General features: G+C 44.6%; 1 protein-coding gene across 1 annotated transcript in view; it reads right to left on the minus strand.

Moving 5' to 3' along the window:
• LOC146202563 (uncharacterized) overlaps window positions 1–19,982 on the minus strand; it is a 46,681-nt gene extending 26,699 nt beyond the window's left edge. The window contains exons 1-5 of the mRNA XM_084601603.1: window positions 19,835–19,982; window positions 18,249–18,359; window positions 8,809–9,000; window positions 7,332–7,457; window positions 5,801–5,944 (exon numbers count right to left, since the gene is read on the minus strand). Of these exons, the coding sequence (XP_084457729.1) occupies window positions 5,801–5,944; window positions 7,332–7,457; window positions 8,809–9,000; window positions 18,249–18,359; window positions 19,835–19,982 (721 nt within the window). The remainder of the gene's footprint in view (window positions 1–5,800; window positions 5,945–7,331; window positions 7,458–8,808; window positions 9,001–18,248; window positions 18,360–19,834) is intronic.
• Between the last annotated feature and the right edge of the window lie 6,361 nt (window positions 19,983–26,343).

Here is a 26,343-nt window from a genome sequence, read left to right on the forward strand (position 1 = left end):
TTCCAATTTGTTACTCTAAGCGACCTTCAGTTGTCCTCTCTACGCACTATGTGCGCCGCCCATGTCCATTTTTTCTTGATTTCTACTAAAATGTCATTACCTCGAGTTATTTCTCTTATCCACTCTGATGCGATGCACTTGCTATCTCTTAGCGTTGCACCTACCATTTTTCGTACCATAGCCCTCTGCGTTGTCCTCAATTTAAGTACAACCCTTTTCGCTAGCCTCCATGTTTCAGCACGATAGGTGAGTGCAGGTTAAGATGCAAATGTCGTATACTTTTCTCTTGAGCGATACCGGTAAGCTGCCAGTCATAATCTGCGAACCCTTGCCAAATGCACTTCATCCCAATCATATTCGCCTAGTTATTTCGCTTTCATGGCATGGATCTTCGGTTGCTACCTGTGCTAAGTAGGCATATTCGCCTACTGCAGTGCTTCAATACCTATTGTGAACTACGGTTCCTTCCCAAGGCTGCTGAACATCGGCTTAGTTTTCTGCATATTGATTTCAAGACTACCTTTCTGTTATTCCTGTCTAGGTCATCAATTTTTCTTTGCACTTCATCCCCTGAGTTACTTAGCAAGGCAGTGCTATCAGCGAATCGCAAGATTGCCGAGGTATTCTCCATCAACCCTTATCCTTAACTGCTCCCATTCCAAGTCTCAATATTTGCCGTAAGCAAGCTGTGAAGAGTACTGGGGAGATCATGTCTCCTTAGCCTAACACATTACTTTATGGAAATTGTTTCTCTTTCTTTATGCAGAACTATGGTTGCAGTGCCTTCCTTGGCACGCAAAATTAGTTGTAACCGTTAACGCATAAAAAGGTGCGCTATAAGAAGTAAGGAACGGAAATGAAGAATGGGCGTCAAGAGGGCGCCAATCGACACAAAATCGAGGAGTCAGCGATGCTATACGAATTCATTACCGGAAGAAACTCTAGGCGGAGTGGCTGCCACTGATTATGGCGTTTTTTTCTTTCTTGGTATTAGGGACTGCTACGAGATTCGTGTCCCTTAGGATCTGCTCTAATGGGGAGCAAGGGAGCATGCCTCCGGGAGAGTGCAGGTATGCCGTATTCCAACAACGTTTTCTTTTTTCCTTTCTTTTTTTTTTTTTTTTTTTTTTTTTTTTGCTGTGAAGGTGGTGAGATGCTGGAGACGAAGGTCATGCCTTGCCGTGCGGCAGAACGGAAAAGAAGCCATCTGGGAGCAAGTGATAAACATCTGTAATGACAAAGAAGCCAATAGAAAATAAAGTCTGGTTCTAGTCTATGAACATTATCTAAGAAAATGCCGGGTGTGTTTCTGGGAAGGTATTGGGGCTGAGAATTTAGGAATTATAGCATGGAGGGAAGGGACCGCGGCTTACTGAGGGACAGCAGCCAAATTTATTGCGTCATGAAAATTACAGTTTAACAAATTGGACACTTCTGTGGTATGCAAATGTGTCCAAACTTATGTTCATAGCTTGCAGTAATGCTCTTTCAGTCAATTATTTGTGGAGGTAGTAGGCTTGCATGATATGCAAATACTGTCATTTATTTTGGATGTTCCCTGGAGAGAAATAGGTGTTCTCTCTAGTTTAAAATACTATAACGTAAAGCTTTGCCTCTGTGATCACACTGTCCGTGCGTTCTCATTTCAATTCAAAAAATAACTTAAGAGAACGCATTTCCGAGGCAATATACTTTTGGGTACGCAAGGTAAGTGATCTAAGATAAAATATCAAAATCAGAAATATCTGTGGTGTTGCGGCCTACACGTGCTGGCGGCATAACTTTGACAAGACTTCGTTCTCCCTTGAATAATACAAGGCGAATTTAGTGCCTGCCGCTATGGGGCTTCTACAGCAAAGACATTAAAAAGACCGACCTATATACCGGCCCATATAAAATTGTGTTGATTCTCTTGTGTTCAGGGGGGAAAACGAGATCATATGCGATAGCTAAGAGCCTCTTGTTCTACTGCATGAATGACAGGAAAGCATATCGCTGTTGTGATGTCCCCATATGTTATTTTGTTTCAAATAGCTTATTACAGAATTCAGGGTAGAAGCAGAGAATGCAGATGGCTACAGGCTAGAAAGAGCACTGAACAAGGTAGTGGGGTGCCTCAGTTCTGAAGCTGAGCCTACGTTTCGACAAGTGGACTTGTCTTCGTCTGGGCAGCGCGATCATTATTGGCGGGGGCTTAAATACGCCTTTGCTTCTGAAGAAGAAAAGCAAGAAAGTGGGGAGGGATGAGAGTGGGGGAGAAAGACGTAGCGCAAAGAGTGAAAAGAATTTTCCTATGTGTGTATTTCTGAGCCTGGAACCAGTAATACCGTGGCCTGAAAAGGAAAATAAAAAGCGGCGGTAGCCGGAAGACCTACAATGCGGGATGAAAAACGAGTCAGCACCTAAGCAGGTTCTATGCTGACCTGCCTTTCTTGTTCAGTCTTTCTGTCCCCTTTCCAGAGAACCGGTTCCTTCTCAACCATTTCAAGGATTGAAAGCGGTAGAAAATACACTTGAAAGAAGTAAGGAAAGAAGGGTAGAAAAGACACAAGGGTTGAGAGCGTCTTTTTCCGCTGGCCAGAAGGAATTGCACTGTGAGAGCAGAGAGCACAACCGAAACGTTGTGCCGAGCATTTCCAAAATCGTAACGCTATGAAAAGAATCCCGGAAGGTATTACCTTAAGCAAGCAGGAAATATGGAGGGCACGGGAAAGCACGTAAAACCAAATGCTGGCCTAGCTGTTGTATTCTGAATAAAGGAAAAGTTCCACACGGATAAAAAAATGAGGAGCTCACAGACAAGGGCCCGTATTCCGAGTTTCCGTCGCTATCGAAGTGTCGCTATCTCACGTGACCTTGAGTCATCTGATTGGCGGGAACGCCGGAAAATGACGTTACAACCTTTTTGCGGTTTGGTAGTGGCAACAACCGGTTCCCGCGTTTCAACCAATCAGTTGACCAGAGGTCACTTGAGATAGCACACTTCGATAACGACGTAAACTCGGAATACGAGCCAAGAACAGGACCGGCGCTGAACTCTAATCGGTTGAATTTTGTTTGAAAGAAGTAACAGCGATAGCTATTGTCCATGCGGCAGTTAGCTTGCGGTGGATGCTCGCTTCATTTCTCTTCACTTCTGTGAACTGTCATTGGTCGACATAGCATTATTGCAATTTTTTTTTTACAGTTAATAAAGCGGGCCGGTTCGTTCATGCCGTATTTTTACGATAAATATTGCGTTGTTCCCAAATCTGACCATACCAAGAAGAAAGGCTGCGGTTGTTTAACAGACCATTAAGCCTGAAGATAAAAAAGAAATTTATAAAGTGTATTCCTGAGAGAGATAAAAAAAGTTTAAGCATTGGTAAGGGTTTCGCGTAATAAACCTAGTATAACATGCGAAAGCTTCAGATTGCCGTTGAAATCTTGGTCGATGGCATAAGTAAATCACGTTGCTGCTGTGTTCTCGCCACCACCTGCCAGATGCACGATCGTTAGAAGACCTGTGAAGCATGCTGCCCAAGATGCCATCTGTGCCATTGATATAATTCCGGCTTTAACGACACCGTAAGAACGTGCCTGCGTGGCCTAGGGGCAGCGTCTATAAATGGTCGTAGAAGGCTGGACTCTAGTCTCACCCTCTCATCTCAATGTGAAGCTCGAGCTCGCAGCGCCTGCCATTTCGAAGACGAAAGAAAAGGTCAGCTGGATACACCTCGTGTGTTAAGAGATTTCGCGCAAGAAATTACGAATTTTACTGAAATGACGTCTTTCTTTTACCGCAGCTATGTTTCATAACGTTGCAAATTCAGTCACCGTTTTATTCAGTTACGCCCATCATATAGAGTATTAGCCGTAATAGTATTCCAGAACAATCCTTTCTACTGCAATCAGGAAGCCCTGAGTAACGTTTGTTCACGGCGTACACCGTTTGCTGTCGGTACGAGTGTAACAATAGAAAGTCTGTAGATCGGGACGTTATAAGGAATGGTCTCTTTCGAAAGACAATGCCAATTGAAAGGAAATAGCCCAAGCTAGCCAGATCTAACTCAAGATGCAGTGGCTGTGCTTCGACGGAGAAGGAAAGGAGGTGGTGTCTTTTGTTGGCGTGTTGACTGCAGCATCTATTTCACTCTGGCATCCTTTACTCGGGCTCGTAGCGAACCGAACTAGGCAATAGTTACCACGCTTTCGTTTCCTCATAACGAAGCTAGTATTCATTTCTATTAAAATTAAAGTAACTTTTATTTTCGATGACAATTTGCATACATTCTTTCTTCATTCGTAAAATATCGTCTTGATCAACGTTGAGAAAATTATTGAGGGATAGTGCGCTAACTGGAAAGCCAGCATTGAAGGTTTTCAATACTGATTCCCTGCTTACCAAGCGCACCAGAAACGAACAGGGTGCAGGAAATCTATGCTTTGCATTCTATGCCACTTCCTCGACCCCGGCGGGTGCTTCAATTTTTCTTTTGAATCACGCGGGGTTCTTCATGTGCTCAGCTTCCTGCAGAGGCTATTTCGTTACTGGATATCCTCTCTCCTTGTTTTCTTTTGCGACAAGATTCTGCGACAGCTTTATTGTCCTGCATTAGGGCACGTGTGTGCACCATCCACGTTTAGCTTTTGCGGGGACGCTTTACCTATAGCTTTTCATCCCTACAGCGCCCAATTATGACCATCATTCGGTCCTAAAGTCGGGATTTAATTAGTGGCACGGCTGGAATTTTTGTGCTCTTTGACTAGCAGAAAGGGTTCTGAATGGTTGCACTGTATTTCTCCAAAGTTATTTTTTTGCACAGTTTCGAGAATTGCTTCCTGCTGCTCTGTGTAAAGTTGCAAGTGAGAGGCGATAGTGAAGCGATCATCATGGTCTCCATGTTTATGACAATACACATTTTACAAATAACTTCGGAGACGTCCGAAAAAGTGTGAAGTCTCCAGCTTCTCACTGAATTGTTCCTGCAAAGACTGCAGCACTTTTTCAGCCATGCGACATTGAGCGTGAGTCACTGCCTATCAAGGCAGTGCCGGGTAGTCATTGAATGCCCAGATGTTCACAAAAGATACCACATCTCCAGCGTAGAACACTCTTCAGCCAACCTCGCAAATACGTCTTGCTTGAAGCCGATGACTTTGCTGACAATCCTGTCTGTGAGTAGGCGTGGGTATGTCGTCACTATGCACATGTCACTGCTCACCGCTTTAACGCGGATAACCGAATGCCAACACTGTTCACGCAGGTAACCTTTATCGCTTCTTCTGGGCAATACTTCTTCTCTTCACTCCCGTTACGCTGGTCAATGTCACATTTTTCAACAGCGACCAAACTGACACCTTTTGAATTTTGTCAACGTGAATACTGCATAGTGGCTGAATTGCTTGTGGCTTTCTGTGACCTTTTAGTGAAAGCCTGAGCTCTGTGGCCATGTTGTTTTAAAATCAATCCTGCGCGCTCTTGTTCACGGCAATCTTGCATGCTTTACGAAGATAGTACGAGAGCTCCTGAAAACAAAAAGAGGAAACAGTGAATATGTTTTTTGAAATAGTTCTTATCGTGCTAGAGAAAAAGCACCTTTTCGCTTATTCAATTCAAACGTATCAAAATTACTTTCCAATATCAATGCCTCCTAATACAACACCACCATTGTCTGTACTGAACACTAGATTTAAGTTGGAAGATATGCTCACAGTTGTGTGCACATCACCCACACATATTCTCCATCTCTAATCACCCCTTTCGGATGACTAAACCTGGTAATAGTCAACTTTGCGAAATGAAAGAGAGAAAACGTACCTCGAGCGGCCAGGCGTCTGGCGAGCGTGAGGCTCTTCACATAGCAGCCGGCCATGGCGCGAACCGGCTCGTTGAGTGGAACGCCGGGGCGCCAGGTATTTGTCACAGGAGAGTAGCATTCAACGCTGGCTATATCGCATGTGCCTGCGTTTGTGAAAAATGACATAGATTGTAGCACATTGCGTTGACGCTTTGCAAGCTCTAAATGCTGTATGATTTACTCAAATCAATATTCAGCATAGACATGCAGCAACCACTAAAGTATTTAACACTTTGCGTTCCTGTCAAACCACGGGTCTATCCAACATTAATTAAGAGAAGAGGAACTATATAACTCGTTTCCACGTGCTGAACGGACGCAACCATTCCTAACTGGCAGTCTCATCGTGCACGCTCTCATGATATGTCAACAATATTGGCTTCATTGTTATTTATTCTTTCAAGTCCATTCCTATGAGTTGCATTTCTTGGGTGACCTGATTGAAAGATAAATCGGGAAAGCTTTTCGCACTATATGCCGCAGTCCCCGGCAAAGGTTTATACATAAATCCACCTGGAAAGCCTTAAAGGGGACCAGTATTTCTATTGTTGCAACGCCTATTGAACCTGCTGCTGTAGACTTCACAAAAAGAAACCTGCTCTATCTTCACTTTATTATATTCACCGTCTTTATTACTTCAGGAAATTATTTCTTGCTGACACCACGCAAAGTGAAGGCCTCTATCATAGCCATCTATTACCCAAACCTGCACATGCCAGCGTCTTAAGAAGATCGATATATTTTAAATGTTACAAATGTTTGCCAGACTGTTAACCTTGGTTTTTCCATTATAAATGCGATACTCCATAACTGCTGATTTATGGACTGACTGACAGCCTATCTGACTGACAAACAATATCACTGACGGACCGAATGACAAAGTGAGAAACATATCCGACTTATAGACTGACTGTCTGTAGACTATATCATTGATACATATTCAGACTAAGGGACTGACTAGCTGAATGGCTGACTAACTGATTAATTCAGTGACATGCTCATTGTTTAAATGTTTGCTGAGTGACTATCTGACTAAACACGCTTTTTACATGAAAGGACGCGTCCCCTCCGTGCTGGGTTATAACGCTCTGCAGATATTGGTCAATTATTTATGAGTATCTCCTAGGGTAGAGTAGGCTTGTAATAATGGAGCAATTACTCAATGACATCCACCCAAGCGCCGCCATACGGCCACAAAGAACAGCTATACAGCTTTCTTAGAAGCTGCGGTGGTAAAGAAATATTCGTCCTGGTTCGGGGATCGAACTCGGTACCACCACCTTTCCTGCGTAATCGCTTTACCAACTGAGCTAAACAGGGCGGTGTGCAGAACAGATAGCAGGGTGACAGCAAATGATCTATAACAGATACGGCATAACAAACGATACTGTATACGCGCAAGCAATCGCAAACGGAAAGACCAGAACTGCACATTGGGAGACGGTACTAGGAAGCTAAAAGTAAATGATTCGTAGAGTCAAATGTGCGCACCATTGAATCCGCCGATGATGTAAAGTTCCCCGTAGAGTTCCGCCACGGCGAATGTACTGCGGCCAACACTCATGGGCGACATTTTCTCCCAGGAGAACATGGTTTTGTCCATCTTGCTGGCGATCACTGCGCAAGATGTAAAAGGACTACCATGCATCAGAAGGGCGCCACATAATGAATCGATGTGTAGACACCAAATTTAAATAGACTCACATCTGCGCAGCTAAAATAGGCGAGACTTTAGAAAACAGGTCTCAAACTTTGTCTTCTAGAGAGCAGTATGTTGTAAAAAAAGACTACATATATTGTTCTTTCACCTTGCCTGTACATAGCCCATAGGGAGCGAGGAGACACCTTTGCACTGTTACGCTAGTCGGAAAGCTAAATGGAAAGGACAAAGATGAGGTGATCTCCTATCATCCAGAGCTGTAGAATTATCGAATAGCGGTTGTAAACCTATAAAAAAATAATATTTAATCATAAAATGCATATTTACATATAGCCACCGTGAATTTAAACACAAAACTAATTGTACTAAACTAATACTGAGATCAACCATATGTAAAAGCTATGCCACGTGTACAATATTGTGTATATGTCAATGCGCCTACTCTCTCAAGGAACCACGAAACCTGCAGCAACAGCACTACAAGAATGAATTCAGTACTATAATACCTATGGCCGCATGAGCGAAGCTCTCGATTCTACTGCAAGTGGGTGAAAAGAACAGCCGGACATCAAATATGTAATATTCGCGCTGCTACACAAGGCAGGAGATTTTTTGTTGCGCCATACAAATGTAGAAGAAGTGCTGCCTAAAATTTTACAACTCGCATAAAAAAAAAGGTATATCCATCTGATCTGTTCCTCCGCTATGGCCGCGTCTGTCAAATATCTTTTTATTAAAATCATCAATCACTGACTGAGTGATCCACTGCAGGTCTTCTATATCGTTCTCAGAAATGATAGACGTTCGGGCACACCCGAGTGATGTCATCTTACGAGTGTATGAACTAGACTGTTTTTCGAGGACCTTGGCTTTACTTCGCGCAGAGCAGCTGTCATTTCAAAACCCTATGTGGTCGATATTTCCGGTGCCCTTTATTGCGGCGTCCTTCCTAGCCTGGCTCACTTTGGCACAGGAAACTCTATAAATAAAACCATTCAGTTATCGAAATCAATTTTACGAAGGCCCTAGGAGGACACGTCTTTATGGCCTTTATTGGTGGCGATTTTTAAATAATGTAGATGATACGGTTCATGCGCTGTAATATTTGTAACAAGGCCTTCGCACTAACATACGCTCGACCGATGGATGGAACGAGGCTATCACGAGAATGGGACGTCAGTATGGGATAGATTTTCGTGAACTGTTAAACAGGTATGGCGCTATCATATGGTATGGTATGGACAGGCATGGCGTCTGTGGGTTCCTAAAAAGGTAAGAAGGTCATCAAATCCCCTTCATAGTTCTCACTGGTGTTGAGTCGGCCGTGGCCGTTGTATCCGCCTAGGATGTAGATGCGGCCAGCCATCGCCACCATGTGGTGGCCAGCGCGGGGGCTGGGCATGCGCTGCATCAGCCACCACGAGTTGGAGGAAGGCGTGTACTCCTCCACGCTGCTCACAAACGAGTAGCCGTCGAACCCGCCGCTTGCGTACAACTTGCCTGCGTGAGATGCGCACTCAACCAATGATTTCGACTGTGCTGGTTAACAGAACACGAAGGCCACATACACTGAAGTGGTTATGCTTTTAAGCGGTTTGCTTCAGTGATAGTCGGCGTTTTTGAAGCTAACCAAAGTTCACCGGTAAGGTGTCGTAAAGGCGTGAAAGGAAAAGGGAATGATTAAGTTGATGAATCTAAATGGTTCAGCGGGTTATGCATACAGCTTTAACCAAATGTAAACAGAAATAGCTGTTTGCTTTTCTGCTGTATTTTCGAGCCCGAACAGGAACACCTATGAACCAAAATGTTATCTAAATGGATGGAGGAGGGTTTTCTTTAGATTACAGAATCCCGAAAAGGGTGTAAGTGCTCCGCTAAAGAGATGAGAGATAAACACCATTGCTTGGTTGCTTTTGGCAAAGACGGCATATTCGAGCGTTGTAATTTTTAATGGTATATAGTATAAAACGAGCGAAAATCGATTCAGTTTTTAGGCTATCCCATTACACGAAAAAGAGACGTCTTACAAGAGACTGAAAAGAAGCTCATATGTGGCTACACTCTAAGAAAAAAAGGTGTGATCTTACCCCTTTAGGGGGGTAAGTCCACTGACGCACTGGGGGGCCCCTTTGGGGGCAAAGTTACACCCTCGACGGGGGCTTAAGTGTGTCTGGTGTAAAGTTTACGCTACAACGAGGCTAACGTTATGCCATATGGTGAAGTGCAAGTATATGCTACTGGGGAATAACGTTACCCTTTCTCAGAAGGACTAAAGGTTAGGCCATGAAAGTGCCAAAATATCCTCTAAAATCGGGTGCAGGTTTGCTCCCAGCTGGAATAAGCTTATGCTTAATCATAAGGCGTAAATTTACCCTCACAGGGTCTGCATTTATGCCAGCGTAATGAGCTTACTACAGCCCCCCGTAAGTGCATGTTTGCACCCTGTGAATGGGCGTAACTTTGCACTTTTACGTTCATATTTATGCTTTGTTTGGAAGGGTAATATTACCACCCAGAGAAATAAAATAAATTCATATTATAGTGTTTTTTACACCCATTTAAGATAATGTTCTTTTCCTTCGAAGGGTATGTTTGCGCCCTTCTAAATATAGTCTAGGCGCACACTGGTACGCTCGTAATTTGAAAACAACCACACTTCGACTGATTGTGCACTCAGTCACAAGACATCGCCGCTATCGAAGCGATACGAGACTTACATTTTCTTTATTTGCAACGCAATCGACTCAGTTTGGCATAAGTGTGGTAATGCTGCCTCCGCTGCAACATTAGACAGCCTTAACATACGCCCTATACAGAAGAAAAACGTTTAGTGAAAATATGCATGATGTCTTCGTCAGCCGGTCAGAGACGCCCTCGCTTCCGCAATGTTGGTTTCTTCGTGCTAGAGCGACATATTTGTGACGGGCCATGTAGCTATTCAGGGTGCAGTTTGCACACCGATATCAGTACATGAGAACGGAAGGCAGGGTTTACTTTTTATTGCGTTTGAAAATGGCAGGATAATCGAGCAGTCTTTTGTCATCGTCGTGGTTGAATCCATACTCCGAGGGAACCTGTGTGGGAGAAAAACGAGAGAAAAATGAGATGTGGAGGGAATAGACACATTCACAATGTATACACATGCAAGCGATGGAAACACCTCGGCAACTAAACTGCGGCGGCGCAGCAAAAAAAAAAAATGGAAGCGTGTTGGAACCGCATCGCGGCTGCAGATACAGCAAGCGCTTTCTCTTGCATGGAGAACATTTTTCCAGCACAGCACCCTTCTTGTGGCCGCCAAGCGAGGAACATCTGACGGGGCGGGTTACCGAGGATCGCTCCTATTTATTCTGCACAAATTCTTTCGCAGTAGTGGTGCCGGCCTGTTTTCCAAGCAGTATATATAAGTGCTGGGCTATTTTCAGCTAGCATGTGTAATGATATGCTTTAGGCATCTGTGGACACGCCCTGATATACCTTCCCTCTGCACTTGACCTGCTTCCTACATGACAGCCCTGCATTCAACCACTACTCAGAAAATAAACCCACTCAACTATTGTGAAAAAATGTTTGCTGGAAATATGCGAGGGAACCTCAGTAAGCTAGCCGTCCCGTCAAGGGTACTTCACCTGGCGGTCACAAGAGGGGTGCGCAGCTGAGAAAAGGTCCATTATTGTGCAGCAGGCCAGGGCGTCGATAACTGAGGGGACGTTCGTGAAAAATCGCGCTCAGAAAACTCCTCCATTTTCGCAAGCATGGTCATAAAAAATGGTAGATGAGGGGGCTTTGTGCAATTGCATGAAGCTACTGCAAAAATGACCATTATGAGACATGAAATTAAGCTGCGCGAACTGGCCTGAAGTTCAAAGCTGTGTGCATGATTCTGTTAAGCAGTTTTACTGTAGGAGAAAGGATATGACACAGTAATCAACAACGCAAGCTCTCAACGCCAGATAACTCTGAAGGACATGTCCCAAAACTAGACCAAACTTAGGTATGCCTAAATAAGAGTGAAGGAACAACAAGGAAACACACAGAAGAATGGACGGACACAGGCGCTCAATAAAAACTGAAATTTTATTTCGGAGCACAACACATATAAACATGCACAAAGGTATGAAGCCAAGGTGATGCTGTGCGATCACCGAAAACAGTCTATAGTAATCGCCCTGGCTCCGCCTCTTTATGCATGTTGGTATATGTTTTGCTCGGTAATAAAATTTCAGTTGTTGTTGTTCGTCTCACAAGTTATCTGCAGCACTGCAAAAGGCAGAGGAGTCCTTGCAATTGTGCTCCGAAGTGCCTCTCGCCCCTGCACACTATAATAGAGAATTGTGCTTTTATACTGCTGCCCCCGCCAATTTGGTGGCAAGAGCCGCGTAGGAGCACAATTGCCTATTGCAGTGCGCGTGATCCTGATTACACTGGGGTGCCTCTGCCTTTCGCAGTGTTGCAAGCATCTTGTGAGACGAAGTATATATAGTCAGCGGCAGTGTCCATCCATTCTGTGTGTTTCCGTGTTGTTCCTTGCGCTGTTCTTTAAGAATGCAGTACCCACTAGCCCGGCATCTCGCACTTGCAAACTTGGGTAACCACGAATATTGATTACGTAAGTGCCATAAGAAGTCAATTGTTGCGAGTTTAGTTAACCACCAAATTAGCTTTATTAAACTGTATCCTGGTGTAAACAACTGCAATTTGAAACCACCTCAATATCACAAAAAGTAGTTTTAAAACTTCTGGTTCACCTTCGGTGAAACAAATGCTATACGTATGGGTGGTCACTCAAATGCAGTCACGCCTGCTGATCATAGAGATTGGGACCCCTCGAACCTCGGACTTAACACTGTGCTCACTATTGCGACGCATGCTGATTAAACGAGTACCGGCTTAAACCCACAATAAGGGCAGCAAAAAGTTTGGAAAATGGAACTTACAAGCACCATGCGCCGGTTTACGTTGACCGCTGCCGCCGCACCTGCTGCTGTCGCCCATCATTGACATGCGTAATGGAGTCCGAAGCTGGTACATGGCGCCACTGCAACAGCAGCAACCTTTCAAGTCCATAGTTGTTCTCAACGCTGGCCCAGCGAATCTGCTAACGTGATCTCTCCTCCGCTGCTGCTTTTGGGCAGCCCAAGACTGTTGCAGCACTAGAAGATGCGTACCTCTTGCTTTATCCAAGCTCCACGTCGTCGCTGATTGCAGAGTCATGGTGAGCTGTGCCCTTAACAGAATTCTGCCACGTCAGTTAATTTAAGATTACGTCTTTACAGGGGGTAGTTCCCTGCAGTGACAACGAAGGACTTTGCTCGCACATATCTATTTGTATGTTGAGTATGATACAAATATTTACAACTCAAGGGCAGTGCAGCCCATAGGCATAAGACTGAGACCACTCGATGCTTCCGCGTCCGAACAGGACATCGCTTCTGCTGGAATGACTCGTGACCCCACGGAGCCTTGAGAAGAGTATGTGTCCAGAGCCACCATGTGCTCGCCGTCGAAAAGAGGCACGCATTTCGGGCTCCCTGGGGCCTGTCATATTGTTCACAATGAAATATTGTGTACCCCGCCTAGGCACTGTGGAAGCTACAGCCAAACTGGTTTCCGAAAGTCCGGCGAAAAATGACTTCATGCTGTGAAGAAAAGAGTTCCGGGGAGCAGCAGGTTCTTCTGATTGTTCCTTACCTCACCTCCATCATTGGCGCTTGAGATTCAGTGTCCAAAATTCTGATGTTCACTGAAGGGGCAAGCTTATCAGGACAAAAGAGCGTGCATCACCTTTGCGCTGTGTCATACGGCGAGCGAAGGAATCAATACCAAGTTTCCTGAATTCTCGGAACTAGAAAGGATAAGTGACCACGTGCAAGTATCACAGATTGTACGTGGCTCCGCAGCCAGCTAGCTGGTCTTTTGGAAGTTTTCCACTCAGCTTATGCTCGAAGGCATCCTGTCGCACAATGCTGCTGCAAACACGTGTGTGCTGCATTGAAAAACGCGAAGTGCCTGGTGTGCGGCATAGCAGAAAACATGCATGTGTCGTGTTTCATCACAAAAGCGCCGGAGAAGTGGCGATTGGAACCACCCGACAGCCTGGTGCAGCAAGCACGAAACACGCCGAAGCACTGCGAAAAAATGGAGCCCTGAAAAAGGAGCCCTTGTAAACTAAGAACAATAGAGCTAGCTCTTGGTGCAGTTTGTACACCTTAAAATTAAAAGAACCGGCTGAAATCGGAACGAATGAAAAAATTATGAATGATGACATGCAAAAATAACGTCTCCTGCAATATTAATACAGAGCAATACGACACGGTGTACGCATTCTGTTTTCTTCACTTTCCAAACAGATTAGACTATTTTTGAAAATAAAAAAAAAGGAATGAAGAAGAGAGCATGTGTGTAGAACAGTAAGATCAAGCAAATGAAAACCTTGGTCAAGGCAAGACGAGTTATTTACCGCATTCCGACGGCCCGTGGAAAAGTGCATTTATAGGACAGACAGGCAGGTAGGTCGTTTGCAGAAACATAAAAACTCTCTAAAAGAGGAGACCCAGGAATATGCAGGGCGTTGCATAATTACCAGCGCGCTGTAGAATGCTCCTCCGAACTAAACCGCAAAATCCTCGCAGCTAAAATTTCGCACAGAAATGGAATTTTGCCGTTGGTATTTTTAATAATAAAGTTGTTTGGCGTACTTGCCTGATTCGATCAGAAGTCGAATGTTCCCATAATATGCGGCGGCTGCGATGCAAGACAAGCCACTGCTTCAGCGATAGCACCGGCATTGCCGCCGCATACAATGGGAACATCCGACTTCTGATCGAATCAGGCAAGAACCATACATCGACAAAATGCCATTTCTGCCCGAAATTTGAGCTATATATACATATATATGTATATATATATATATATATATATATATATATATATATATATATATATATATATATATATATATATATATATATATATATATATATATATATATATATATATATATATATATATATATATCGTGACCCGCAACCTTTCCCAACATCAAATCTTTCTCCAGTGACTCCTCTCTTCTCATCAGATGACCAAAGTAGCTGAGCTTTAACATTAGAATTTGACCCTCCAATGAGCAGTCAGGGTTTATGGTCGACAATATCGACTGATTTTATCTTCCGGCCGTCCAAGGAACTCTCAAGTTCTTCGGCGGTCAGCCTTCTTCACAGTCCAACTCTCGCATCCATACATCACAACTGGAAAGACCATAGCACGAGTTATACTGATCTTGGTTGGCAGTGTAATGTCTCTGCTCTTTACTAGGCGGTCAAGGCTAGCCATGGCTCTCTTGCCCAGAAGCAGGCGTCTCCCAATTTCATGGCTGCAGTCTCATTCCGGGGTAATCTTGGAGCCCAAGAAGAGAAAATCTGTCACAGCTTCCACTTCTTGTTCCTTTATACTCCAGGACTTGATAGGGGCAGACGCCATGATCTTTGTCTTTTTAATGTTCAGTTTAAGTATATATATATATATATATATATATATATATATATATATATATATATATATATATATATATATATATATATATATATATATATATATATATATATATATATATATATATTATACATACGCGTGTGTGTGTCCATTTGTAAACTAAGAATGTCCGACTGACATACTTTCCGCGGTACAGTAAATGAGGGTGAAGAAATCCTTATTTTCAGTGTAGCAGGTCGCATTCAACAAAAGCCGAGTAGAAAGAATCAACTTTTGATGAAATTTGTCCTCGAGTGTCACAGCCTTCAGCTGCCCACCAGCTTGCATCTAGTTAATGCTATAAAATTATATAATTTCAAGCCAGCATGACACCAAAGCTGTAGACGCGATAGCACCTTTAACACATCGTTTTCATTCCGCGAATTCTTGCCGTTAAGAGACGCAGAGTTTGGCAATGTGATTAACGCCTTTAGTTTGCTTTGTTTGGAGGAACGGAAGGTGCTGTATCTGCCTCACTTCTCGGTGAACGGCAAACTTTAAAATGAAAGGCATAAAAACGGAGGTAGAGCCGCCCAAATCTTTAACTGGCGTGCGCATGACGACCTCCTTTTCTATGCTCCTGCGCCTTAATAAGGACAATACTTGCCAGATGATCGAGATTACGGAAGAGCTTGGTGAGCCATCTCTTATACTTGACTTTTCACAGGTTAGCTGCTCTGTAACACTCAGAATCACAGAAAGTACTGCCGTCACGAACGTCAGTTAAGATTTCGGCAGCTGTACATAGGTCGTTGGTTCCAATCTCTGTCGCAAACTAACCTTCAACATGACTAGCAGATGGATGCTAAATGTGACGCGAAAAGGGTATGACACCACCCTGAAAGCTGTATAAGGAATCGATTTTATCAAGATTTTAATATAAAACAGAGCATATATTTTTCCACGAGTTGCGAGTTTCGGCGACGACCATGGCAATGGCGATGCCTTTTCGGCCGAACGAGCTGTATGCGCTTCAGGTAAAATAAAATATGTGCATAATTTTGTTGGTGAACACAACCAGCACCTCTTTCTCTCTTTTCTTTTAATACACCTTCCTTCGAAGCTTCCCCTTACGGTGTGGTTCAGGATTCTACCAAGAAGTGTGACAGATACTGTGCCTTTTCTTTCCTTTAAGCAGCTTAGGAAATACGTTTGCAGAACGGCCCGTGACAGTTCGCTATGCAGTCGGAGTGGCTCCACTATAAGCCTGAAACAGGCTGTGCACTGCCAGAGCATTACTTCCACACGCAAAACAAAAGTATCTGCTGTTTCATCACAATTTAGAAGCAGTTTTGCAGTCATTACGTTACCCCATAGAAACCAGGACACACCTGCAGCTTGCAGTTCCTGACTGGGGAGAGCAAACATGGAGAGGGACACAAACGCCGCGAGAGAAAAACGGTGGCGAAGGTGGCACAAAAGGCATCCCCTCTCTGAAAGCGACCGTGCAGGAACGACACATGATGGGACAGAATGCTGCACGAGCGCCACATCGTGACATGTGCCCAAACTATTCACACCGCTGTCTAAGGGGCACGAACACACACACAAACACACAAACGCTGGTAGAGAGGGTAAGTATAGGTTGCAGTAGGGTGCAAGTTTTCTAAGAGGGGGTAAGTGAATAGGGACCTGCTTCCAGCAGGTGCAAAGTTACCCCCAAGGCCTTCTAAAGGGGGTAAAGGACCATGCTATGCCCTTTTTACCCCTTTCGCACACCCTTTTTTCTTAGAGTGTAGAATGGTCCATTGAAGGATAGGTATATAAATTTGTAGCGGCTCTCAGCACTTCTACGGCGATCTGATGAGTCGACAACATGCAGTCACTCTGTAGATCCGAAGAGTCAACTAATTGAGCTTACTACACAATCCGACCTCCTTTTTGCGCACCGCTCACTGCGCGCGCACTCTCCTTCTCTAGTTATATGAGTAAATTATTTTTCATTTTCGCAACAAAACCACGTATTTAGTAGAATACTTTCGTAGCTCACTTGTGCCATTGACGGTCTCGCGACCTGATTGGTTTCAGAGGGTGAATTGGTAAGCTATGAAAACAATAAATTCCTGTTGTACAAATTGAAATAAAAAGCTGCGCTAATAAGACACGGACTAAGGGAAGGTAGGACGCACACAAACGCAGCGTTTGTGTGCGTCCTACCTTTCCTTAGTCCGTGTCTTATTAGCGCAGCTTTTTATTGCATTGAACTATGAACCAACTAGCCCGACAAATTTTACACAAATTGCAGTCGTCTTTGAACCCTTCTGTTTTGTGCAATACTTTTCCATAATAAAACCTTGCCATGTGCCCAAGTCATTCTCGTTGGAAGAAGTTTTGGTACGAGCGAGAAAATCGCCGCTCTCACCTGACTTCACGGCGGCCCGTATTCGCTTGAGTGTCAAGAAAGCGGAGTTACAAATTTCTTATCGCTCTCTCTTTACTCCGAGAATTTATGCGTCCATGACAAATCTCCTATTCTATGTGCCCATAATAGCTACAGAATATACGGTTGCGCTTTCACAAAACTGCTATAGTCAGTTAGTGCGTTGGAGGCTCCTGCAGCGCATGTTTAGAACAGGAGGAACCATTTGACGAACTACTGAAGTTAGGAGAAAATTAACAATAGCTCTTAAGACTGCGTTAAATCATCGATGAGTGTTATACTTAGGTTAAATAAATGCTTTGATAGTGCTGAAACAACATGCCAGCATAAAGAAGCGACTTCAAGCCCGTACTTTGACAGTTATTGGTGAGGTTCGGAAGTCGAGTCATCGCAATTTTTTTCGCGCTTTGTTAGCCAGAACAAAGCGGAGGAACACATTCTAATTCCCAACATACGTCATAGGTTCAAAAATGGAGTGTGGGGCAGGCTGCTACTTTCGGCAGCAGAATGTTGTCACTAAATAGAGAAACTCTCCGATAGAAGTCACTATTTTGGTCACGGCTATTATTGGTCACCAGTGAATTGTAAAGCACCTTGCTTATGACCCGTGCATGTAGCCGTCCGGACATCAAGTATGATAACCGCATTGCAAATGACGCGATTACGTCTGCCCTGTTAGTATAGTTATACGTTCAAATATTCGGAGGGCGCAGACGATTGGAAAGGCGGGAGTACACTTTATCAAATTAACACGATGCTGGCTAGCGACATTGTGCGCTTCGTCATTCGCAAGGGCACTAGTAATCAGAAGAGATCTGCATTGATCGTGAGGACCCACCTCTGAAGGCGCAAGCTGAACCACCACTGCGCGCAGTCTTCATGTAGGAAACCTGGGTCCACTGGTTCGAGACGGGGTTGTACCGCTCCACACTGGCAGTGCGACTGAACTCTACGTCAAGAGCCCGAAATGTAAATGGCGTTTGAGGATAACGTAACACTACCTTGCAAACAGGGTAACAAACCTGTAGCGATAATGCAATCATTGCATGCAGTCTGCGTAGCATCCATGCCTTATTGAGCTCCAGCGTCAACTGAGCGACTTATGGCAAACTGAATTTGTGTCGCGCAGTTAAATCCTTTTCTCTCTAGTCAGAACAAATATGACCCGTCGTTTCTGTAACTTGAACAATGAATACTGCTTTCACCTACATAAGACTGCTGCCATCGTGTCTATTTATTGCGAGCACGAATACGAATTCGACACGGCCACGTCCTAGAAAATCCTATGCCGTCAGGATAGCCTTAAAAGCGATGCGGACAATTGAATTCCGCTTTAGAGGCCTGACACGACAGCGTTTATAGCCTTGTCTGGTACTCCCCTTGGGCTTCCTTATTCGGGTACTATCAAAATCAATTTGAAGGTGACCCGTCACAAGCGTCTACAAATAACAGGAACAGCGCCATGGCACAGTATTCTTTTCCGTTGCACTGGAAGTATCAGGCCACTTTCCCTCGCTCTGTTTGCTGCTGATTAAGCAGCTGCAGCTATTTCTTTTTGAACAACAAATGTTTCCTTATGCCGGGCTTTAGCGAACATGTAACGATATTTCGTGCGGCGTTTCACTTAGTATCTTGATTTGGACATTTTGAGGCTGCTTACAGAGTGTGTAACGTCACTGCTTCCAAAGGCAGAAGACCTGGATAGCTGTAAGTAGAGCTCACCATAAAACAGGCTATTGCCGAAAATACACTGGGAACATTTCTAGAACAGAAAAAAAAAAGTGATTTTTCACATGGGGCCTCCTGTGGGAGAGACAAAGCAATGAGAGAGAGAGGGCACTGTGCAACGTCGATTTTCACTGCATGTCAACGCCGCGCGATTGCTTTGAAATTGACTGTGTATGTACATTCTCTTTGCTATACGCATAAGCACGAATTCCATAATTTTAGCCTCTCTTATCTCGCATATACTAATGAGCATACTTCGGTAAGCTATCACATTATATACTGTAATACTGATAATCCATGCACATGTACCTCACAGTTAAAATAAAGATGATGATGATGAAGAATGAAAGATGATGATGATGGACTACTCGACATTCATGCAAAGCCGATCCAAGCTGTACCTAGTGCGTGCGTGCGTGGCCAAAGATTAGTGTGTCTGGCTCGAGATCGAAGAGTCCTAGTTAATATATTCACATCTCACTCTGCCAGCGAGGCAAGCTACCCATTTGCAGGTGTCTTGTGACATCACTCACCCCGTCGACTAATTAGTGCCTGGTCCAGTCAATTCGCGACTACCACTTTAAAGGGTTATGGCCTTCATCTTTGGCTCTCAACGCCAACGCATACGGCGGATTTTCTGGAGAACGTTGTGCTTAATGGTATCGGGGTTTAACGCTTCACGGTGCAAACACATACCGTCGCGTCCCCCGATGGCGTACACGTAGTTGTTTAGGGCCGTGACAGCGACGTAGCCGCGAGCCATGTCCATGGGTGAGCAGGGCTCCCAGACGCACCGCTCTGTGTCGAAGCGGTCGCAGGAGTTCAGATACACGCCTCCCTGCATGCCGCCCACCACGTAGACGTGCTTGCCCACCAGCACTGCGCCATGGTATACCCTGCAAAGGATTCGCCCTTTTTTCATACAAGCATGACACTGAAAAGCCTTCCGATCATAAATGCTGCTTCTCACGCAATAAGATTAGTATAATTCACTATAAGAGCCTTACCGGAGCGCCAGGGTATTGTTTTATTCTTTAACTGGTGAGATAACCTGCTGTAAAAAAGCTCTCCGGTTAGCGGAGCACTAATTTTTCTCCATGGTAACGTAGAACAAATGGAAAGGCAGAGGTTAAATATATATATAACTTTCAGCTGCTATATATAAATGTTCATGGTTGTCGCTGGAAAAATATCCAGCGATGAGAAAATAAACTGGAGGAAAGTTTATACTATTGGGCGCCGTAAACCATGCTGAAGAAGTCGACGCAAGCCATCAGCTAACGGCCACTTAGCTCTTCCACGAAGACCCAGTAACACTACTCCCGACAATAAAGTTTTCTCTCTCTCTCTTATCCTTGACTTCCATTCCAAATATTTAGCGCATGTAATATTCATCACATGCTCATTGAAGGCAGCGCATCTTGCCTGGGTGTGGTGCTGTACTTTTTATGCGTGAGCCAGCGGCAGGCGCGAGGGTCGTACGCCTCGACCACATCCCGGCTCTCTCCAGAGCCCCAGCCGCCCACCATGAACAACATCTCGTGTGGCATGCGCGGAACCCAGCGCTCAGGATCCGAGCAAGCACAGCGCGCGCAGGGAAACTGAGGTGGTTCTGCTGCGTCGGCTGGAAGAAAATCGCCGCAAGGTGCACTTTTTACACATGTCAAGAAATATTTGCCAGTTTAAAGTACTGCAGTAAGCCTACAGTTGAGAAAAACTCAAACGACAGAAAGCATATTACTCACTTTGCAACTTTTAGGATCCACAACAGAAGGCGCTTACCGATGCTATTAAACGCTCTCGCATCCTACCCGGAAATTTAAGCGGAGCTTGGCTGTTCTCCTAAGATTATCATCTTGAGCATCTTCTGTGCTGCTGATTGCAATTTAGATTGAATAAAACAGAGTTAAAGTTAGCGCTGAGGGCTGTGTCACCTATCTGTCCAGTCTCTTTAAGCCATACGATTTCATTCTACTTTGGAGCTTTCAGTGACGCAGCAGGCGTACACCCGGGGAGAGACAACGCAAAGCGCTATTTGCAATGCCGGTACGTCACCCTCGCTTACTTTGACGAGGATCGGATCGCACTTTTTCGAGTCGGTTAGCAGATGTATGCACATATTGCGGTCTTGGCCACATTCTTTCTGTGTGTACTGAACCGACGGTCGGTCCCACGATGACTAGGTCATTAACAAGAACTCAATCACGGTAACTGGTGACACGATAATGTTTACACTAGCTGATACCGAACTGAAAGGCATATATCTTCTTTGCAAACTGTTTGATCTGGGGTAGTCGCTTCTAGAAATATTTTGTTTTGTAATTCACCGACTAGCAAGAAGTCACTGCGGGTGCAACTCACAGCTCTTCGATGTTCTGGACGCAGAACTTCCGCTTAATGCCGCCACGCCCTGAAACTTGGATTCGAGCGCTTCGCGCGCCTTCAGACCCGCGCCTCCACAGTGCAGGAGCCGTAAAATTTGAGGATTGCACACACATGGTCCTCTCCACAGAGCTTCACAGACTGCAGTTTGGTACGCGCTGTTCCTGGCCAAAATTGGGTTCACGTGCTGGAATTCGCCGAGTTGCCTGCGCCACACAAATGTATGACAAACCCATCGTTGGTTAGGCTTGGCTAGGATTCGCTAGTTTACTGTAAAAAATCAAAGAATTTTAAAAGCTTTATTCGGTTAGATGGCGCTTGCAATAATCACTGACGCATGCGTTAAGAGAACACAGGTTCTACGAAATGCGAAAGAGAGCACAATAGTCGGAGCACAGTGCACCGCAACATGCCAGCGCTTGTACTTTGTCCAACGAGTAACTGAGATTGCAATGAAGAGCACCTTTATTAACTACGATTGCAGACTTCTAAGCACGAAACTGCTGTTTGCGAAAACGTTTTGTCAAACTCACGGGACACACCAAAGACCCTGCAGTGCTTATAAAATTAAAACGCAGAGATACTGGATTGTAAATACATCAAGATTACTGTTTGGGCCAATTACGGTGGTTAATCGATGAGATATCTAAATATGACAAATGTTGAAGTTCAGGAAACGCTGTTTATTTAGAGAGCGCAGAGCTGAAAAAATGGCAGTTGGGCACTGGTCCTGTCAGCTTCAGAGTACGTCTTCGTCTTTTCGAGCTGCTTCCTTTAGCTATGAAACCAGACCAATAACTACAAACCAAACCTCAATTTCTTCTGACCGGCTGTCAGGTTGGCTTTCGTGAGCTTACCTGCGCCAGCCGATTCCGGCAGGCTTCAAACATCCGACAACACAGAAGCCATTGTTACGTGAGTCTTCTTTGGGCGAGCATTGCGAATTATTACCGAAGTTCATGTTACGTACCTCATTTTTGTTTTACTGCTACAATACTTGTTACCCGAATGTATTCTACGAGTCACGAATGGATCGATTATTATGGTCCTTGGTTCACAGTAGAGCTCACCAATGATTTACGACATGTATAATGAGCTGCCTACAGAAGTGTCCGGTAATAGATTTGACCACCAAATTGCAGTTCAGAATTACGCAATGACGTCTGACCCATGTTTTCCGTCAAAAAAATTCCAATGAACTTACGCTTGCTTTCGAGTAGCTAACTGCAAGAAAAAAGTATAAATTGTTCTGCAAATTTCTAAATTTACAATAAATATCGTAAGACGATCTCTGAATGCGATGGCGTTCGCAATTCTTTTGAGCAAACGCCTGGGGAAAAGAACGCGTCCGTACTAAAGTCTCCAGATACGAACCGAGGACAGCACAGATGTGTAACTCTGGCTGTACTGAATATTGTACTGTATATTCGCGTGCACTTTCGACGACAAGCGTCGCGTGTGTTTAAGTTCGCTCTGGATACAGGGTGCCTTACTCACGGTTCTGTGCAGAGACCGACACGTGCGCATTGAAGCAAGGCCAACAAGCCAGCATCGCGCTCCGTTGTTGGAGTACTGCCTTGCGTATACCACCTATAGGCGGCATAGAGCAGGTCTGTTTCTTCGCGGACGTTAAGCTCATCCGAGGAAAACAGCTGGGCGAGCAGCGCTGCTGAAGAAATCGGGAACTCACTGCTGTTCCGCCATACCTACATACAAAGGATGAAAATCGTCAGAACTTCTAGGGGATATATCAACACTACGATACAACGAAATGCAGCGGACGATAGGTTCTGTATGGTAGGAGCCAATGTTTAAACTAAAAAATGCTAGTCGGGTCGAAAGGCTCATACTCAAAGGAAGGTTAAGAGTTATAAGATATGCGGAAACACTGGTGTAGTTCTTTATACCGTCAGTTTTGCATGGATTCAATGACCAGGAATTAAAATTTAGCCGCAAGAAAACACGGCATCTGATCCTTGCAAATAGAGATAGCACCTAATGCATAAAAACGCTTTAATGTAGTACCTTGAGTCATTGGATACCACCTCTTCTCTTCATACATTTTTGAAGAATGACTACTCCGCACCGGAATGAGACGATTAAGACGTAGATTGTAATATGCACTGAAAGTATTTTCTGCGATAACCTATTTGGACTAATCGAAACATATTGTGACCAATACTGAAAAAGAGTCGCAACATGAATCCTGCAACGTCGGTTTCTTTTATGGCGGCAACTTACTTATCCGATAAGTTTCTGGTACATATAATAAATTTCCTATACTGCTCTTACGCTTCACAAAGCTTCCGCTGGCATCGCGCCACCTATATGTCATGTGAAATTGCAGAAAAGCTTCATCATGTCGCAGTACCAAACTGTTGTTGAGAATTTTGTGCCTTTGCGTCTATCTTAGGCTCGAGGCGCACCTGTTGAACTTTTGAAGAATGGGGATGGATGCGCCTTTTTGTGCACAGGCAGCTGCCTCATGTCATTTCCACCGCGAAACAAGAGGAACAACGGGCAAAATTGGTACTCAAATTAAGAACTATCACCGAGCCACCTGGACAGTTCATTAAGCCACAAATGTAAATTCAACTAAATGCATCTGTACTAAGGGGATTTGCGATAATAAGCTTCACCACATGAAAATCACGGATTCATAAATGTACCCAGAAATGTGCATCTTACGCCTTTTTAACTACAGCCAGTACACTTGCTCGCTGAATATCCGTCGTAGATTAGTCTTCGCTCAATGCACTCAAACGCCAGATGGTGCCCTGATCTCTCTTCTGATGAAGCCTTGATGGTGGACTGCCAAAAACCAACGGTAACTTTTTATTGCAGACGGTAGGAAAAGTAGTAGCTCACCATGTCAAAATTTTCATGGATATAGGAGAACACGGTTTCACGGAACGCCGGCCAGTGGTACCACTGTGTCAGTTCGGCGAGGCTGAGGCAGTTGTCCATGTCCATATTCTGCAGCATGTGGTCGAGGCAGAGGTTGCGCGCCTCGTCCATTAGTAGCATGTCCGCCGCTATCAGCACCTCCTCCACGTTGTCATTGTTGATGTTCAGCTGCGATGACACCAACGTGCAGACAGTTGCTCCTCAAAAGCGAAAAAAACTTACAGACAAGCAGTTTTCCGTCATTGGATTGATTCTCTATAGTGTCAGAAAGGAATGAGTTCGAAAAGATTTTGTGGCGTAGAAGGGTCGAATGAAGGATAATATTTTACTGTAAACTTGGATACATTTTAACTGCAACTTAAGGTTAGATATGTTTAATTATTCTGACTTCATTGAAACGTCTGGACGGTAGTCATTTAATTACAACCGGTGGTGATGGAAAAACTTTAATTGAGCCACTTAGGTGGCTCGGCGACTGTAGGGAAGCAGGAAGGAGAGCGCAGAATGTCCATAGGCCCTCGGGCCGCTTGAGAGGACTGGGCATGTTTGGGCCGTGGCGACCTTCAAGGGCCAGTCCACTATGCGAAGCTGTAGCTCCGGTTGTGAGCTGAGCAGAGCGGCCTGCCATCGATTCTCTGATTGTACTCCTTTAAAGGGGGGGTTATGTTTATTATGGCTAATTTGGTATATGTGCCTGAAATCAGTTCCGGTACTTGGACATAATATACAGTTAGGCGATTTGTCCCCCCTATGTATGATTCGGATAAAGAAAGTGGAAGGCATTGTGGCGGTTTGAAGTCGACGCCAAGCCACCTGTTCAGTCTTGGGGAGGGAATAGTGAAGAGGTGGTAAGATTTTACGAAAGTTTCTTTTATGCATTATTATGTCGTGGTAGGTGAGGAGGTGGTCCCTTGCACTGCGGAATAAGGGCAGGCCGTCCACTGCACGGTTAACGAGAGCTTGAAATTGTTCGCGAGCGGCAGTGTTGCCGGGTCTCCGCAATGCCCTGGAACCCAGAGAAGAGTGTTGTAGCGATAGAGAGGGTGAGAAGATTGCAAGATTCTAGAGGCTATTGCATGGATTCTACTTTTGGAACAATTGGAGATGGCTATCTTTGAATCAGAAAAAATATAATTTGCGGAAGTGTGAGTATTCGCAAGGGTTATTGCTGCCTCTTCCACTTCAATGGGCTGGATCGAGTTACAAATCTTGGCAGGGGTAACAACTTGTCAGCATTGTGAGTCATTCACTGCATCCACGAAGGGTAACTTGTGAGCATTGTGGGTCACTGCAGCCACGAATGCAGACTGCTTCGATATTCAGCGGCATCTGCATATCTACATAGACTGCAGAGGTCGACGGGGGGTATTACTTTCGAAGTGACATAGCTCTAGAAATCCGTCAATCACGATTACGCTCAGGATCTGTGTTTTTCAGAAGCGGTGGGATGTTAATATTTGCGCTGATGATTCGTTTAGTAGTAAATCCTAAAGAACATCACCCATTTGCAATTCGCATCATCCTGGATGGACCCCCATCCAAGCGATCGAACACATCAAAGTCCTAACCTTCTGCATTCCTAAAACGAAGCTGATCGAAAATTGGTGCAATACATTGCGATACTTATTAAACGCATCTTCAACCGTCATTGTGACGTGAGAGAACGGATACGCGCCGCCTCATTCAGGCCCCCTGCCCAAGCAGAATTGCCTATCCCTTCCCCTACTTCTACCTCTCCCCCTCACAGACCGAGCAGGTGAACAGACTTGTCAGAACGGCCTACAAAGCGGCCTTTCTCTGCCCAAAACCATTGCCGTGGCGAAACGTTTTCAGTTGGCGGTACATTGTACCCGAAGAACTAGTCGAGGCACATTTATTGGGCCAATACCACCGACACTGGGACGATAACCGTGAAG

The sequence above is a fragment of the Amblyomma maculatum genome, chromosome 1, assembly GCF_055883805.1.
Source record: "Amblyomma maculatum isolate TAMU_Amacu chromosome 1, ASM5588380v1, whole genome shotgun sequence".
NCBI lineage: Eukaryota > Metazoa > Arthropoda > Arachnida > Ixodida > Ixodidae > Amblyomma > Amblyomma maculatum.